Raw genomic sequence first — 18,420 nt, 5'->3', positions numbered from 1 at the left:
TCACCTTACATACATCACTCTCTCAAAAGTACATAATTGGTGAGCACCCCCAAAGAGGGTAAAGATGCTATTTGCAAGTGAACAGCTTCAATACAAAAATGACAATACTTAATATGAATGAATATATGTACTAATTTGTGGACTGAGCACAAATGAACAGCCTTGTCTATTCACATGTGTTACATTGAACTACCTTGTCTATTGACTTATGTTACACTGAACTATTTTGTCTATTCACATGTGTTACACTGATTTACCTTGTCTATTCACGTGTTATGTAGAACTACCTTTTCTATTCACATGAGTTACACTGAAGTACCTTGTCTATTCACATGTGTTACATAGAACTACCTTGTCTATTCACATGTGTAACAATGACCTACTTTGTCTATTCACATGTGTTACACTGAATTACTGTCTATTCACATGTGTTACACTTAACTACCTTGTCTATTCACATGTGTTGCACTGAACTACCTTGTCTATTAACATGTTAAAGAAAACTTAAGTGTTAGTTCAACCAAATAAGGCATTTCTCAGCCATCATTACTCTTAAGCCACATAATATGGCAGACCATAACAGTGATACTGTACAGGAATAAAATTGGCAATTTCTACATTTCTTGTGAATAAAACATGCATGATTCATGAAAATATGTACTCAGTCCTTATTTATGTGATAATGCCTTCGCAGATGAAAAAAATTATACACTAAAAAAAATTCACAACTCTGCATCCCAGATTATCCCTGGATGTAGTACAATGTAGTCATTTCTGCTGTTTCACAAATATAATGATGAATATCAATGAAATACAAAGGGATGGATGATTCTACACTGAAAAAAATAAACCTGCATCAAAATGTGGGATGTTTTCAGGATGTTTAAGATTTCTTATTTTGTAAAAAGCCAAAATAAATTACATAATAGTACAGTCAAACCCACTTATCTCGACCTCGGTTATCTCGACAACCCGCTTATGTCGAGCGTTTTGGTCCGGTCCCGAAAAAATTCTTCTTTGTTATGCTATTTTTTACCCGCTTATCTCGACCTCTGTTAAGTCGATAACCCGGTTATGTCGGGCATAAGTTTCGGTCCGAAGTAACATGTGGACCCGCTTAATTCGACGAAATGCAACTTTTTAACGTCAATCTCACAGAAATTGTAAAAGAAATAGTCAGCAAAAGCGATTGATTTTCAGGCACAATTTTGGTCCGTTACGGCAGTAGTCACATGTTTATTTCATATTCTTTCTATTTTTGGTTCGTAAGAGTAGCTTAATCGATTAGTTTATTAAGAATATATCATGTTCACTACATAAAATAACCTTTGTATTTGATATCCTGCCGGTAAGTTCAAAGAATTAGTTTACTGCTCGCTACCGGATGTGTTTATTCACCACCCGCTTATCTATTTATTTGCCATCTGGAATCATAATTGATACAAACTCGCATTGATGCCTGCGGGGTAAGTAGTCTACTCAACATTAACTTGCTTTAATAAATACTCTTTCTAACCCATGCTAGCGAAAGGAGTGTCATTTGCACTCACAGTCAATGTACATGTACATGTACATGTATTTTCAAAAACATTTATTGATCTTTATCTGCGAGATACTGTCATATATTAACCTGGATATAATACAATCTTGGTTATTTTGCACCTAACACCGCGTTATGCGTGAATGGCGGGTGCCTGAAAGCAATCGGTGGATGTTTCTCTCTCACTCTCTCGTTTGTGATTTTCTTTGATCCATTTTTCAATCTGATAACATATTCAAACCTCTGAGTACAACCAAACATGATTTGTTTTTCAATATTCACATCAATTATAAAAATGCGTCGTGTGTTATCTGACATAAGTGATGCACACTACAGTAATGGACGCATACGCTACATGTGATATAAGGAGTTCATAGATATATTTTTTCTTTAATAAATTACTTATGATGATAAAAAAGGAATAAATGATAACAACACCAGGTTAGTTCATTTCATTTTATTATCAATTAAGCGTTTTGTTTATTTTATTGTAACATGCAGTGGGAGGGGATTCCAGTAAACACCAGCAAGAGACAGGAGTAATGCTCAAGGACATTTTTAAAATTACCGGTTTTTATGAACCCGGATATCTCGGGACCTGGTTATGTCAACGATTTTTTTACACCCCCGACGTAATCGAGATAACCGGGTTTGACTGTAATTGACTTACCTTATACATGCTCCTTTTTTATGTATTCTACATAGATCTGAAGGAAGTATTCTTGAAACTAGAGGCACTGCAACAGAATGAAATGCTGTATTTTTATAGTTTTGGTTCAATATATCAGATAGTAGATTCAAATTATTTCAGGTGTTAATTAAACTACCTTAGAAATACAATTTTCAGATTGGTTGAGTTAAAGTTACACGGATTTTGCTACCATTTTGAAAATAGTTCATGTGGTCTGCAGAATTGGGACATTTTTATGCATAAAAAGTCAAATGTTAGCCTACATCATTCTGGCTCTTTAGATCCCTTGCTACATTCATTATAGTAACTTCTGTCACAAGGTCAGTATAGTACATCAAAAGGATTTTTTTTTAAAGTATTGATCGGGAATTTTTTACACTCAAATTCAGAAAAATGGACAGATTTTGACATGGGAATGGCTCCAAATTTCAGTACTAAAACAGGCCAAGAAAAATCTATGGGATACAATTTAACCAATGAGAGCAATATTTCAGTAATATGAATTTTTTTAGGTGGGGTAAACTAATTTTAATTATAAAATATTTACCTGTTGCTATGCTTTTTCATGCCCCATATCCTTGTCCATTTGATGTGAATACATCTTCCCCCAAAGTTGAAAGTTGTCAATAAGACATGTTACACTCATGCATCTTGCATGTCCATTTGCAGAATAGTCATCTTTTTCATAGGCAACAATTATGCCAGGATATTAGAGTGAGATGGTTGGAGGACATTCAGTAACAGCAGCAGTACAGCATAATTAAAATTAATTTCATCCTCCCCAAAATAAATTGTAATAGCAGCAATATATTACCCAAACACTATTGTGTAGCTGAATTTGTCAAACAGGTAGGTTGATGTGCTAAAACTTATTAAAACCCCCCAGAGAAAAATGGAATGTACTCACCATCAGAGGGTTAGACCCACTTTTCTGAATGATGGTTATCCCTCTGGGTCACACATGCCTCAACTATAGATAGCTGAGAAAAAAATGCCTGTACTCTGTTGTCCTAACAAGCAGAGGTAGACAGGGAAGAAGGCTGTGTGAGATTGATGAAATGCAGCGTTCATGACATACTACAAAGTAGAATGATTAAAACAGGTCCACTAGTCAGTTATGGCTCAAACATTATGAACTTTGTTTCATAACAGAAAGGTCCCTATCTGTATGGGACTAAAAAGCTCTTTTGATGGTAGTGACAATGCACCATGAGATGGTGGAAGGCAAAATATCAACAGAGCCCTTAAGAGGAATGAAAAGACATCTCCTTCTGGAGACATAATTAAAAAATAAAAGCAGTGCCCTAACAGGACATAAAATCCTATTTTGATCATCCCCAGCAGATTCAACTGACACTTTAAATATCTAAAAGTTGCGCAGTTATGGAAGGTAACTGATTTTTTGCAAAAATTCACAGCTGACAAAGGAGAGAAACTGATTCATAATTCCCACTAAACTGGAGACGGCCAGTGAGGACAGACAAGGCAAAAATTTTGCTCTGTCTTCTTGCACAGTCTTAAGTGTGAGACCCTTAAAAGATGTCTTGCTCAGTGGTTCACAAGGGGTTTCATCTGGGTGTAAAAAAATGGGAGACAGGTCTGTGCAGTGCAGAATTCATAATGAAATGTGCATGGTGTGAATCCTAACCAATTGCCATGCCCTGAGAAAATTCAGGTGTGTTTGAAACAGCAGTTCTATAGCCCTTGATAGCTGACACTGAACAACAAAAGGAAAGCAGCAATAGAAGTCACAGAGGGACAGCTAGGTTCAATGTGTTTCCTACTGCACTTATCACAGAAGATTTTAAATCTGGCATCAAAGACCATGGATGTAGAATCTCTCCTGCCCTGAATGATACATACAGCTGGCTGCCCAGCCTGAAAACTTGTTCTGATAGAATGGCTTGAGATGAGCCAAACGTGAAGGTGGAACATGTGTTGCTTGTTGTGTTATGAAAGAAGATAGCTCCTGTGAGATAGAGCTAGAATGATCTATCAACAGGTCTGGAAGATTGGGAACATTATGGTTCAGGAGTTCTGATGTTTTTGTAGAACTTTAGGTAAACATCAGAATGGTGGGAAGGCATACGTAAACAGACTACCCCACTGAAAGTTGAATGCATCGACTGCTCATTCTCCGTGGTCCGGGACTGGAGAAATGTAAACACAAAGTCTGTTGCTGAGCCTTGGTCACATACAAGTCCACCAGAGGCTATCCCCACCATGTAGTAGAGCATTGCAACAAGTTTTTCCTCTGATCACTATCTATGATACATCCATTAGCATGGCAACCTTGAAAAAGATGACTGTTCTGTGAATGGACTTGCAAGGTGCACAAGTGGACAGTGTCCAATTAACAGTTCTCCACTCAGTGGGAGGATGCATTCAAATCATACAAATAAGGTTTTTGGGAATGAAAAAGTGTAGCTACACAATAATGACTAGTCCTGTACTGCTGCTATTAAAATTCGTAATCAAAGCATAAAAGACACAACTAGCATCTGAATTAAAAAATTTACATTTGTTGTAATTATCACAATGAACAACAAATTACAACCACTACTGACAAAGATCATTTAACTGAAAAGCTGAGTTTCAGGTATTAGAGCTTTCCACATAATTTCATCTGTATAACCATGTATTTTGAGATAACAAAATAAAAAATAAAGAAGGAAAGATATTTGTTATTTGCAATTAATTCTGTGAATTTCCTAAGCAAATGATATAAGTAATTCTTTGGTTATGGCCAAACTATAACTCCACCAACACATGGCAAGACATCACACATATAATTAAAATCATTTCAAATAGAAATGAAGCTGTGAGAAGAAATAAAAGCATACCTGTAATTTTCTTTCAGACACAAGATATTTCTCTGATATGACAATACTTATTCTCTTGATGTATACTAATAATTAGTTTGATGATTCAACAAGCAACAAAGTCCAGGAAATTTGCCTAGGCATTTAAAGTATGTTACAATGACCTACTTTTGAATCTGGTGTGTAGTAATCCTCAGAATGCATGCACGTACCAAGTTTAGTGTCTAAACAAGAAACATGGTCAGAAACAAAGCTGAACATAAATGCATATTGTACAGGTATTATACACATCTAGAATAAATCAGGTAGAAAGTTTCATAACTGTACAATCAACAGTGTCACAATCTGCTTTTCTAATATATGCAACAAAATATGCTTAATACCAAGAAACTGACCTAAACATGCAAAGTGTACATTATCATCAGTGCCTTAAAAGAAGGTCATGTGTTACGTTTTCATAAAAATATCTTGCGTTGACTGAATTCTGTCAAACACTTTTTTAATCAGACAGATAAACACCGACTTAAAGTAAAAAGTTGTCAGAGCATTCTCCTCAAATCTGAGGAGCAAATTCTAAAGGACATTTCCGAAAAGCACAACTCAAGAAAATCCATAATCAGCAACCTAACATACGATGATATGCACACTTTCAAACTAGACACCACTACTTACCCCAGCTTTGAAAATCCCACTTAAGTTCAAGGTAGAAGTCTCCAATATTACGCAGGGCCTGTATCAAGGCTGGTCGCCTATCATCAAGTGCTTCCCTCGACTGCTGTTTAAGTTTCTTCAAGAGGGAAAATACTGAAATAGCGGTGAAAGCAGTGACAAGCTTATCCTTAGCTTTCTAAGAAACCAGAAGGCACCTCTATGCAACCTGCTTTACATGTGTATCTTAAATGGTCTAAAAGTTAAGCTCCAAATTTGAAAATATTTATGAGCATGCAGACAGACAGACAGGCTGATGATACAGTGAAAGCTACACCATTCCACCTCACTACACATGGGGGGTTGGGTTAAAAACAAACCCAAAAAGATAATCATCTACATCCCCCATCTGAACAAAATGTCTGCTAGGAGACAATGTATTGTAAAAGATTTCCTATACAAGAATTTCTTATTTACAATGTCTATTGGGAAGTAATGGGCATCATCAGTTTTGTTCTGAAATGAAGTGTAAATAGTGAATGGTGATGGATAGAGAAATAGACAAAATCTCTAAAAATACTGAAAATAAACAACTGTGAATAACAAAATGTACTTCACATGTGCAGCTTCATAAAGCTGTCTTAAACAGTTGGGAGTTTTACTCCAGAAACAAAAGTTAGAATAAAAAATGGATGGATGTAAAAATGGATAAAAACATTAAATACATTGAAATGGAAGAATTGTGAATAGCAAAAGGCACATCTTGACCACTAGTAACAAAGTTAGCATCATTTATGGAGATATCTTGAATGGTTTTGGAGCTATGCTCCATAATGATTGATAGATTAATAGACAAAAACATTAAAAGTATAAAAAATTAAGACTTGCAAAAAAGCATATAAGGACAGCTGGTCTCTCACAGTGAAACCTCTCAGGACCAAAACCTCACAAAACCAAAATCCTTTTGAAACTAAAACATTTTTCTGGCCATGAATTTAATTTTTTAAAAAAGAAATGTTCAGAATACCAAAACGCCTCTACTCTGAAAACTGAAGACAAATTTTGTCTTCAGTTTTCAGAGTAGAGGCGTTTTGGTATTCTAAAATGAACCCTATACAACCAAAATGTGCTCAAATGTGGCCAAGTAGCTACCAGATTCCACTTATAAGATCAGTCCATGATCTGGAAATAATCTGGGGATGTACAAAGCAAAACAAAATTTGGCACATGAACTATCACAGACTATGGCTGGTATCAACAGCAGGCTGATAGTCTTCACACACTGCCACAATTACTGCTTCAAAGTTAATTGTTTTTAATACAGTGTCAGTGATTGTAAAATTCAAAGGAGATTATGTTTATTTATTGGTGACTATGTTTAGTACTAAATAGCTAGATGATGCAAAGTCTTAACACCAAGCTTGCACCCTAAGCATAGCCTTCAACATTAGTGAGATGAAGACCATCAAAAGAACAATTTGCAACAATGTTATCTCATACTACAGGCTAGTAGTAACATTAAACATAATCATGTAAGTTTATGTAAAAGTACAAATGCATGTGTTGAAGCAAAGTTAGTGTAAACACTTATGACTACATATCAATAAAACCAAAAATAAATATATTAATTAAAACATCATGTAAGCATATATGTTCAATCTTATAACTAAGGGGACATAACTGATCTCACTGTAAGTGAAATCTAAGAACTTCAGTAAGCATAAAAGCCTTTAAAAAACCCAAATAAAACTGTTACTTGGTCGCACTGGTGTTTGGTCTTCAATGTTTTCACTGTATGTGTAGCTCATTTCACTGAGATTTCTTAAATTATTCTCGAGGCCAGCTATAAACATAAAAGAATGAATGATGGATGGAAGAACAGACAAATTAATGCAAAATATTACAAATATTAAAACTGAACAAATGTAAACAGGAAAATGCTCATCTGGAGTACTAGTTCAATTAGTAAATACCATACAGATATTTTGAATGTTTTAGGAGTTTTGCCCTGGAAATGAAAGCATGATTAACTGATGGAGAGTAGAACAGAAAAAAGGACAAAAATATTCAAAACTACCATAGCTTATCAAAGTGTGAATGTGAAAAGGTACATCTGGATCACTAGTCCAATATGTGTACCATGTTTCACAGAGATACATCTGGATCACTAGTCCAATATATATACCGAGTTTTACAGAGGTACATCTGGATTACTAGCCCATTATGTGTACCAAGTTTTACTGAGATACATCTGGATCACTAGTCCAAAATGTGTACCATGTTTCACAGTAGTATATCTGAGGACTAGTCCAATATGTGTACCACAGTTGACAAAAATACAAATGGATCACTAGTCCAATATGTGTACCAAGTTTCACTATGTCTCGTCCAATATGTGTACCAAGTTTCACTGAGATACATCTGGATCGCTAGTCCAAAATGTGTACCATGTTTCATATCAGTACATCTGATCACTAGTTCAATATGTATACAAGGTTTCACAGATGGATCACTAGTCCTATATGTGTACCAAGTTTCAAAGCAGTATATCTATCACTAGTCCAATATGTGTACCTGGTTTCACAGAGATACATCTGGATAACTAGTCCAATATTTGTACCAAACTTCAATGAGATACATCTGGATCTCAAGTCCAATATGTGTACCAAGTTCACAGAGATACATCTGGATCACTAGTCCAATAGATGTACCAAGTTTTAAAACAATACATCTGATCACCAGTCCAATATGTGTACCATGTTTTACAGAAATACATCTAGATCACTAGCCCAATATGTGTACCAGGTTTCATAGAGATACATATGGATCACTAGCCCAATATGTGTACCAGGTTTCATAGAGATACATATGGATCACTAGCCCAATATGTGTTCCAGGTTTCATAGAGATACATATGGATCACTAGCCCAATATGTGTACCAGGTTTCATAGAGATACATATGGATCACTAGCCCAATATGTGTACCAGGTTTCACAGAGATACATCTGGATCACTAGTCCAATATGTGTACCAAGTTTCACAGAGATACATTTGGATCACCAGTCCAATATGCATACTAAATTTCACAGAGATACATTTGGTTCACCAATCCAATATGCGTACTAAATTTCGCAGAGATACATGTACCATGAGCAGTTTGAGAGTTATGCACCCAAAATGAAACATTTATAAACAGACAGATAGTCACAACAATACTTACGAATATTATCCCATTATCACCTACACTACATTAAAAAGTAAATACCCTGCTTTATCTCTTGAACAGAATAAAACCTAACCTACCTCAAGAAGAAAAATATTCTACAATTCATATTCATATATCAAGCCACATCTAGGATATTGTTGTTCTATCTGGGGCAATAGTGATACAGAAAATCAAGAAAGATTACTGAAATTTCAAAAAAGGACAGCTAGAGTTATTATTTATGCTGATTTAGATACACCATCAACAAATCTTCTAAAAGTAGTAAGTGACTTCCATTTCAGCAGAGAACTCATTTTCCAAAGGGTTTACAAGTCTATAAATCCTTAAATGGTTTGGCTCCTGATGATCTTAAATGTAACTTTAAATCTGCTGAAAATAAACATATGCATGAACTAAAATCAATTTCAAAATATATTTATATTTACCTAAATGAAATTCTGACTTTCATAAGAAGAGGTTTGCTTTTTCTTGAGCCAAACTATGGAATTCCATACCACCCGATATAAAGTCTGCTGACTCAAGCCAAGCATAAAAAAGCTTATCAGTCAACATCTACAGAAATAATCATTTGTATGATTTTGTGTAATTCAGTACTATTAAAAACTGTTCTTTCATGTACTCGCTTGTAATGTTTTACACAAATTCACACTACTCTTTGTATGAATCCTTCATGTATCATTTTTTTGTCTAATGACACCTCATCTTGTATAAAACTGTGCATTTTATATATGTACAAACGTAATTGTGGATGGTCTCATGGAAGATTGGTTAGTTGACCAAATGAGCTTCTTCTTTAAATTAAATCATCATCATCATCATCATCATTGTTATTATTATATTTTTTTATAATTATTATACTAGGCAACAATGAATCACTTAATGACCAGTGTCTGGAAGATACCCACATAATAATTTATCATGGTTTTGGGGGATTTTTGGTGGGTTTAAAAAAAAACTTGTGTGTTTTCAAAGAAGCATGGGGATACTGTGGAACAGCTCATCCATCTGAACTTGCATGTTACAATCATACATATGTACACAAGTTACAGACATACATATGTATGCAAGTTACAGTCATACATATGTATGCAAGTTACAATCATACATATGTAGACAGGTTACAGACATACATATGTATGCAAGTTACAGTCATACATATGTACACAAGTTACAGTCATACATATGTATGCAAGTTACAGTCATACATATGTATGCACAAGTTACAGTCATACATATGTATGCAAGTTAGTCATACACATGTATGCAAGTTACAGACATACATATGTATGCAAGTTAGTCATACATATGTATGCAAGTTACAATCATACATATGTACACAAGTTAAAGTCATATATATGTACACAAGTTAGTCATACATATGTATGCAAGTTGAAGTCATACATATGTACGCAAGTTAGTCATATGTATGTATGCAAGTTAAAGTCATACATATGTACGCAAGTTAGTCATACGTATGTAAGCAAATTACAGTCATACATATGTACGCAAGTTAGTCATACATATGTATGCAAGTTAAAGTCATACATATGTACACAAGTTAGTCATACATATGTATGCAAGTTACAGTCATACATATGTATGCAAGTTAGTCATACATATGCATGCAAGTTATATACATATGTACACAAGTTAGTCATACATATGTATGCAAGTTAAAGTCATACATATGTACACAAGTTAGTCATACATATGTATGCAAGTTAGTCATACATATGTAAGCAAGTTAAAGTCATACACGTGTACATATGTATGCAAGTTAGTCATACATACGTACGCAAATTAGTCATACATATGTATGCAAGTTAAAGTCATACATATGTACATATGTATGCAAGTTAAAGTCATACATGTACGCAAGTTAGACAAGTTAAAGTCATACACATGTATGCAAGTTAGTAATACGTATGTATGCACGTTAAAGTCATACACATGTACATATGCACGCAAGTTAGTCATACATATGTACACAAGTTAAAGTCATACATATGTACATAAGTTAGTCATACGTATGTATGCAAGTTCAAGTCATACACATGTACGCAAGTTACAGTCATACATATGTACGCAAGTTAAAGTCATACATATGTATGCAAGTTACAGTCATACATATGTATGCAAGTTACAGTCATGCATATGTACGCAAGTTACAGGCATGCATATGTATGCAAGTTACAGGCATGCATATGTACGCAAGTTACAGGCATGCATATGCATGCAAGTTACAGTCATACATATGTATGCAAGTTACAGGCATGCATATGTACGCAAGTTACAGTCATACATATGTATGCAAGTTACAGGCATGCATATGTACGCAAGTTACAGTCATACATATGTACGCAAGTTACAGGCATGCATATGTACGCAAGTTACAGTCATACATATGTACGCAAGTTACAGGCATGCATATGTACGCAAGTTACAGTCATACACATATATGCAAGTTTATATGTGCTTAATGTCCTCCTATACTATAAAGCTAATTTTTTCAAAAACTGGGTCACTGATATGCTATGTACTGTATCCTATTTAAAACTGAACTTGAAATCAGTCTGTCCATGTGACACAAAACTTTCAATATTTATACATTTGTCATATTGTCCTCGAGTATGAACTTTATGAAGTTCTAGTTTACCTCTGAAAATTAAATATAAAAGACAACTGTTTTACAAAGAATTAAAAAAAATGTTTAAGTACACAGATTTTATTAAACAGCTTTAGATACCATGAACATATTGAATTTTATGATTCTTCCAACAAAAGCAACATGTCCATGTCTTAGATTATGATCTTTGCACTGCGGATTGCTGTATATACTCTCATATATAAGTTGAGTCAAACTGCAAATAACAAAGATCCTGATTTTCCAGAGTACAATGCACCTGCAGATCAGGGTCTATGATTTTGGTTCTACTGATTACTCTAAACAAACTGGGCAGACCCAGATCTGCATGCACCTGATGCAACAACAGATCTGGGTCTGTGCAGTTTGACCTATCTTTTAACTGAGTAGCTATGGTATCTCAGTGATAAATTTACCTACAAGTAACACAGCTCTGGTGGCTTAGTGATTAGAACGTCCATCCTGGATGTGGGAGGTCATGGGTTCGATCCCCAGCTGAGTCATACCAAAGACTTACAAAAATGGTGCTAACAGATGCCTTGCTTGGCACTCAGCATTAAGAGGTTAGTGTTAGGACTGGTCAGCCTGGTGTCAGGATAATGTGTCTGGGTGGGACATCATGCTACATGTCTGCAGCATGATGCCCCAGTGCTAGACATCACTAAAATCTGATTGTTAAAGATAGTTAAAAAATCCAAATCACACACACACCTACAGGTAGCAAATCTGTATTCAACTGAAGGCAAAATATAACTGAATATAGAAATTAACGGTGTTAAAAACATCTAACTGCAGCTCAAAATAGATATGACTATGCTCAATATGCCTGCAGATCAGGGTCTATGCTGTTTCCTCAAAATCATTTGTAGAACAAGCAGCACAAACTTTCTGACAGTAATATGTGATAGTAGATCTAGAATTAAACTGTTCATAGTTAGGTATGCATTACACACAAACAAATATGGGTTAGATCTATTTCTAACATAATCATCCTCTTTATATGGAAATATACCATCTAGATAAACATGAACAGATATTTGTATATAATAACATATTATATATCATTTGTTAAGTTTGCATTCAATGTATTTATGTAAAGTTTGGACTACACCTCCAGATTATTTATTTATAGATTGAGATTATTTCTCTCTATAAGGTTTTGAATGAGCTTACAGGTTTATGTATTTGTGTATTAAGGTAACTTGCATAGTAATAATTTGTATATAGACTGTAATATACAGGTGCACACTGACTTTGTTGTGCTTTAGTTGCTGGGATTACTGGTACATATTCTTTTCTCAATACTAAAGTTTCATATAAATTTAAGTCGCAGAGTAGTACACTTCTATTTGAAATGAATATAAGATCTTTTTGATACTGATCCTAAACAAATGTACAGTATAATAAAAATGTTTTTCATCTTCTATCTTCTTACATGTAGTGCAAAGTCTTCTATCTCCAGGCATTTTATGATATCATCAATTCTCTATTTACAGGTCATGGGAAGCTATTCAAATTTTTGACAGTTGTGTGTGTGATTTGGTTATTTAACGTAGCTTTAACAATTATTCAGTCATATCGCTTATCACTGCTAGACTGTTTTTTATGTTAAGTTACTATGTTGACATAGCTATTACTGTGCAGATGGATAATCCCCTGTTCTATAAATAGCTATGTAGCCGATGCACTCCACTTGAATTCATCAGCTAAAATAAGGCTCTAAAACAAAGTATATATATTTTAAACAAACAAAATAACAATAAATTTTTTAATAAAACTATAAATAATAGCATTTATGATATTTTAGTTTCTTCTCTCTGAGTTTATCTTGCATTATTTGCTCTGTGCATTAGCAATTGACAGGATAAACTAAGAAAAATAAAATGAAACTATTAAATGAAAATGATAAGTAATAAATGAATTAATAGATTGTAAAAATTGTGCTCCTTTGACATTACATATACTAGATTTAGTCAATATTAAAATAAAATGAAATTTATTTTCTTTATTTTCAGGTTTACACATGATGACCAAATATATCTCGCAAAGATTGGTGGATTTTTGTAAAGAAGCACTGTTGGCGGATTCCATGCCAGAAGTGACTGTTGAAATAACAATTAAAAAAATGGTGTAATTGTGGAAAACAATAATTGAATTAAGTTACTAAAGAGAAAAGTTGAAAAAGAAGTAAAAAGGAGCAAAAGGCTCTGTTGTCTCTTGGGTAATGAGGCAAGAGTTGGAAGTGCAGTCAGAGGAAAATTAATATATATGTACAGGAAACTTGATTTATGTTTCTTTTTTTCTTTCTAATTGTCTATGAAAAATAAAAATAAAGTGCAGAGTTATGTACTAATTTACATGTATAAAATATCAAACTTGCAAACTAATTTCATTGGAATAAAACAATGTACAGTGTAATTGAAAAAAACACAAAAAACAACATAATACTAATTAAAATAATAACACAATATACGTATGTTTCCAAATTTAATTGTTTTTGTACTCATTGAAACACAATACTTGAAGATAAAAAATCCTTGGATAGATATGCAGTTGACAGATATATAGCACATTACCTCATAACATAAAATATGATTTTGTTAGAAAGGTGTTCTTGTACTGAAGAGCCTATACCTGAATAACTCTTTAAAGTCTCATCTTATGCAAGTATACAACTAGACTGTCTTATCCAGTACCAGCATAGGGCTAAAAGTCTCATGCTAGTATACAACTAGATTGTCTTATCCAGTACCAGAATAGTGCTAAAAAGTCTAATCTTATGCAAATATACAACTAGATTTTCTTATCCAGTACCAGAATAGGGCTAAAAGTCTCATGCTAGCATACTACTAGATTTTCTTATCCAGTACCAGAATAGGGCTAAAAGTCTCATGCTAGTATACAACTAGATTGTCTTATCCAGTACCAGAATAGGGCTAAAAAGTCTCATGAAAGTATACAACTAGATTGTCTTATCCAGTACCAGAATAGGGCTAAAAAGTCTCATGCAAGTATACAACTAGATTGTCTTATCCAGTAACAGAATAGGGCTAAAACATCTAATGATATACATGCGTAAGACTATGATGTCTTACTGTATACCAGAATATGGTATGAAAAAATATAATCTTTAGAGAAATACTTAAAGTTACTTACCCTATACCAGAAAAGGATTAGAAAGTATATTATACAAGAACAAGCATAAAGTGTCTTACTGTATAATAGAATAAGGCTAGAAAGTATCATCTTCAACAACTATAAGATTATAGTGTGTTATCCGTTACCAGAATAGGGTTAGGAAATATAATGTTATACATGTATAAGGCTACGGTGTCTTACCATATACCAGAATAAAGTTGGAAGTTCAAATTGTATACATGAATAAGCATAGGGTGTCTTACTTTATACCAGAATAAGGTTAGAAAGTCAAATCTTATACATGTGTAAGCATATAATGTCTTATCATATACCAAAATAAGGTTAGAAACTCTGATCTTATACAAATAGCTTACCTTATACCAGAATAAGGTTAGAAAGTCTCATCTTGTACAAATACAAGACTAGGGTGTCTTATCTTATACCAGAATAAGGTTAGAAAGTCTTATCTTATACAAATACAAGACTAGGGTGTCTTACCTTATACCAGAATAAGGTTAGAAAGTCTAATCTTATACAAGAACAAGTCTTATCTTATACAAATACAAGACTAGGGTGTCTTACCTTATACCAGAATAAGGTTAGAAAGTCTAATCTTATACAAGAATAAGCGTAGCATGTCTTACCCTATACCAGAATAAGGTTAGATATTATAATATTATACAAGCATAATATTAGGATCTCTTACTGTATACCAGAATAAGCATAGAGTGTCTTACCTTATACCAGAATAAGGTTAGATAGTATAATGTTATAAAGTATAATATCATGGTGTCTTATTTTAAAACAAAATAAGCACAGAATGTCTTACCTTATACAAGAATAAGGTTAGAAAGTCTAGTCTTATACAAGAATGAGCACAGAGTGTATCACCCTATACCAAGATAAGGTCAGATAATATCATGTTACACAAGTATAGGCATAGCGTATATTACCCTATAAAAACATAAACTTAGAAACAATATTATACAAGTACTGTATAATCATACAGCATTTTACCCTATACTAGAATAAGGTTAGAATGTCTCATTATAACATACAGTATGAAACTTGTACTATCTATAAAATTAGTTATTGGAAACTGAAAAATATAAAATTCCGAAAAATAAAATAATTTCCATTTATTTAATATACTCTTACAAGCAAATATTGCCAATGGAGGTAATTATTACATAAGAAATGATCTCTTATTTAATCCTCTTATCATGTCAGTGAATCAACAGAAATATTTACCGAGGTCAAGTCAAAAACTAAACAAAGGCACACTATATCACAATGTAATGCAAAAAGTTGCCATGACCATATACTTCTTTTTTTTTACTTCAGAAAATTATGTAATAAAATGACCTTTAATCAAATGCATAGCTGGATTTTTTTGGGGTATCAATTATGCTTGCTATGAGGACACAGATCTTTAAGACAAACTAATTCAAAATGGCTCAACACAATTATATTATGGTGGAAGAAGTCATAAAGGCAGAGCTGCAAGCTTGAAAACTACAAGTAAACAAGAATCCATCAAAGGTACTGACAATGCTCCATTGTTCAAAAAAAATTTCTAGAATTCATGACAAGACTATTTTTTCTTTTTAACTCATTATTGCTATGTGCCATGTTTACATGTCATGCAGCATTTCCTTAGTTTGAACTCTGAAATGTCAACATCGTTAATGATATGTCAAAGTGGGAAGTGTATGTGTATTACCAACAAAAGGAAAAAGATGTAGTCCTACAAATATACCAAATAACACAGACTTTCTACTCATAATAAAAAATGCAGTGGAAGAAACATTTTTTGAATTACCAATTCTCACCCTATCACACACGTATGGGTGAAACTACTAATCAAAAATGCCATTTATGCATCTAAGCATTTGGCAAGACAAAAATCTTACTGAAATAAATGCTTGGATGCAATGAGAAATAACTAAAATCATACATATTTTACCCTCTTATCAAGTGAAAATTTCTGGAAGAAAAAGAGTAAATGCGTAAAGGTTGATGACATCACTAAATTTGAAATCTTTCAGTGAAACTCCCATGATATGACTTTCCATTCAGAAGCAGTAGCAATAACTACATTTTCAAGATGGCTGTTGTGGTGGCCATATTGAATGTTAGATTAGCAACATTTTAATCCAAAACTAACAAGATATCGTAACAGGTCTTTTGGTGAGAACTCCATTTTCTGGGCTCAAGCTTAAGATCAAAGAAAAGATTAACTGAGGACCATAAATGCTGGGGAAATAAACATGAATGACTTAAGTATATGACCTAGGAATGACTGTGATGTTGTGCACTTTCTGCAATGAATGTTCAAAAACATACGAAACAGCACAGAGTATTTCATTTCTTGGTGGGTGTAAAACCTTTCATAAATCATCCCACTTATCACACTGGACAAGCTCCCTACACATCAAGTAAGTGGGATAAGGACTGTAGAGTGTGATCACGGGCCCTGGGGTAAGAAAAACCCAGGCCTCTCCTAGTTCTTGCTCAAACATTTTCTTTTATAAAATTAAAAAGAGTTGTTCGACCCGGGCCCCCTTATGGGCCCAGGCCCCAGGGATATATTACCAGTTGCCCCCACACTTGTCGGCCCATGAGTATGATACATGAAATCAAAACAAAATGTAGCTTCCTCAGAAGCAGAGCAAATTGTAGCATTACTGAACAAAAACGTCTTGAAGAGGCTTGCACATGAACTTTTATCTTGTTAGTTAAAAACAGTTGTCCTTGTTTTAAACATATGCTATTGCATCAATGTCAAATTAGAAACTGAACTGGCTTTTTATATTTTAGCTGGACCACTAAAAACATTATTATGTATAGTGATCTTGTGGGTTAGTGTGAGAAAAAAATCTTAATTTCAAGCCCTGCATATTAATAAGAACATCCATTCTGACAAAGTACATATAACAAGATTTTCAGGACGGCTCTTGTGGTGGCCATGATGTATGTCCTGGCAGCACAATTTTCATTCAGACAACTTAGACATTATGTGAAGTCTTCATGTGTAAACCCCAAGTCTATATGACTTCTGTTCAGGAAGAGAAGCAATAACCAGATTTTCAAGAGAGTTGCAATGGTAGCTTGAACATTAGACTGGCACAATTTTCATTTAGGACCAACTTGACATTTTGTAAAAAGCCTTTGAGTGAAAGCCCTCTCTTGAGGAGTAGTGATAACAAGATTTTGAAGACAGCTACCATGGCAGATATATTCGATATCCAAGTGGAACCATTTTCATTTAAGGATCTTGAACTTGAGATCATAAGAAATCTTGAGGTAAAAAACCAATGCCTTCCATTCAGGAGGAGTAGTGATGATATTATTTTCAAGACAGATGTCTGAGCAACATAATAATAATAATAATAATGAGGACTTTGTATAGCGCCTAATCTTTAGAAGCTCTAAGCGCTTTACGACATTAGACAACACCTATAAGATAAAAAACATATAATAATATTACTACAAAAACAAACACCATGAAATTAAAAGAAAAAAACGTTAAAAAATAAAAAAAAACATGCTGAGAATATTTCAGGTAGGAAACATTATTAGATCTTTAAGTTTGTTCTTGAAGTCGAAATAAGTTGAGTTTTGAGAGCACTCTTGAATGTGATCACTGTGTCTTTGTGTCTAAGTTCAGTGGGCAATTCATTCCACGTTGCTGGGCCCTGGTATGCAAA

General features: G+C 33.8%; 2 protein-coding genes across 8 annotated transcripts in view; one reads left to right on the top strand and one right to left on the bottom strand.

The window, feature by feature from the left end:
• Positions 1-17,510, top strand: part of LOC149807395 (uncharacterized) — a 100,121-nt gene extending 82,611 nt beyond the window's left edge. For all 6 annotated transcript variants that reach the window (XM_089966257.1, XM_089966240.1, XM_089966242.1 and 3 more), the window contains one exon: positions 13,588-17,510. In XM_089966257.1, coding sequence (XP_089822383.1) covers positions 13,588-13,639 — 52 coding nt within the window. In that variant the 3' untranslated portion in view covers positions 13,640-17,510. The remainder of the gene's footprint in view (positions 1-13,587) is intronic.
• LOC149807394 (ankyrin repeat domain-containing protein 13C-like) overlaps positions 1-18,420 on the bottom strand; it is a 113,886-nt gene that overhangs the window by 51,814 nt on the left and 43,652 nt on the right. Inside the window, exons 4-6 of one of the 2 annotated variants that reach the window (XM_089966224.1) lie at positions 7,458-7,544; positions 5,726-5,857; positions 2,211-2,277 (exon numbers count right to left, since the gene is read on the bottom strand). In XM_089966224.1, the coding sequence (XP_089822350.1) occupies positions 2,211-2,277; positions 5,726-5,857; positions 7,458-7,544 (286 nt within the window). The remainder of the gene's footprint in view (positions 1-2,210; positions 2,278-5,725; positions 5,858-7,457; positions 7,545-18,420) is intronic. The other variant, XM_089966232.1, reaches the window with a different exon arrangement.

This window comes from Sinohyriopsis cumingii, chromosome 1, assembly GCF_028554795.1.
Source record: "Sinohyriopsis cumingii isolate HCF-2022 chromosome 1, ASM2855479v2, whole genome shotgun sequence".
NCBI classification, from domain to species: Eukaryota; Metazoa; Mollusca; class Bivalvia; order Unionida; family Unionidae; genus Sinohyriopsis; species Sinohyriopsis cumingii.
Note: the sequence above shows the minus strand (reverse complement) of the source record. Positions and strands in the feature narration are given on the sequence as shown.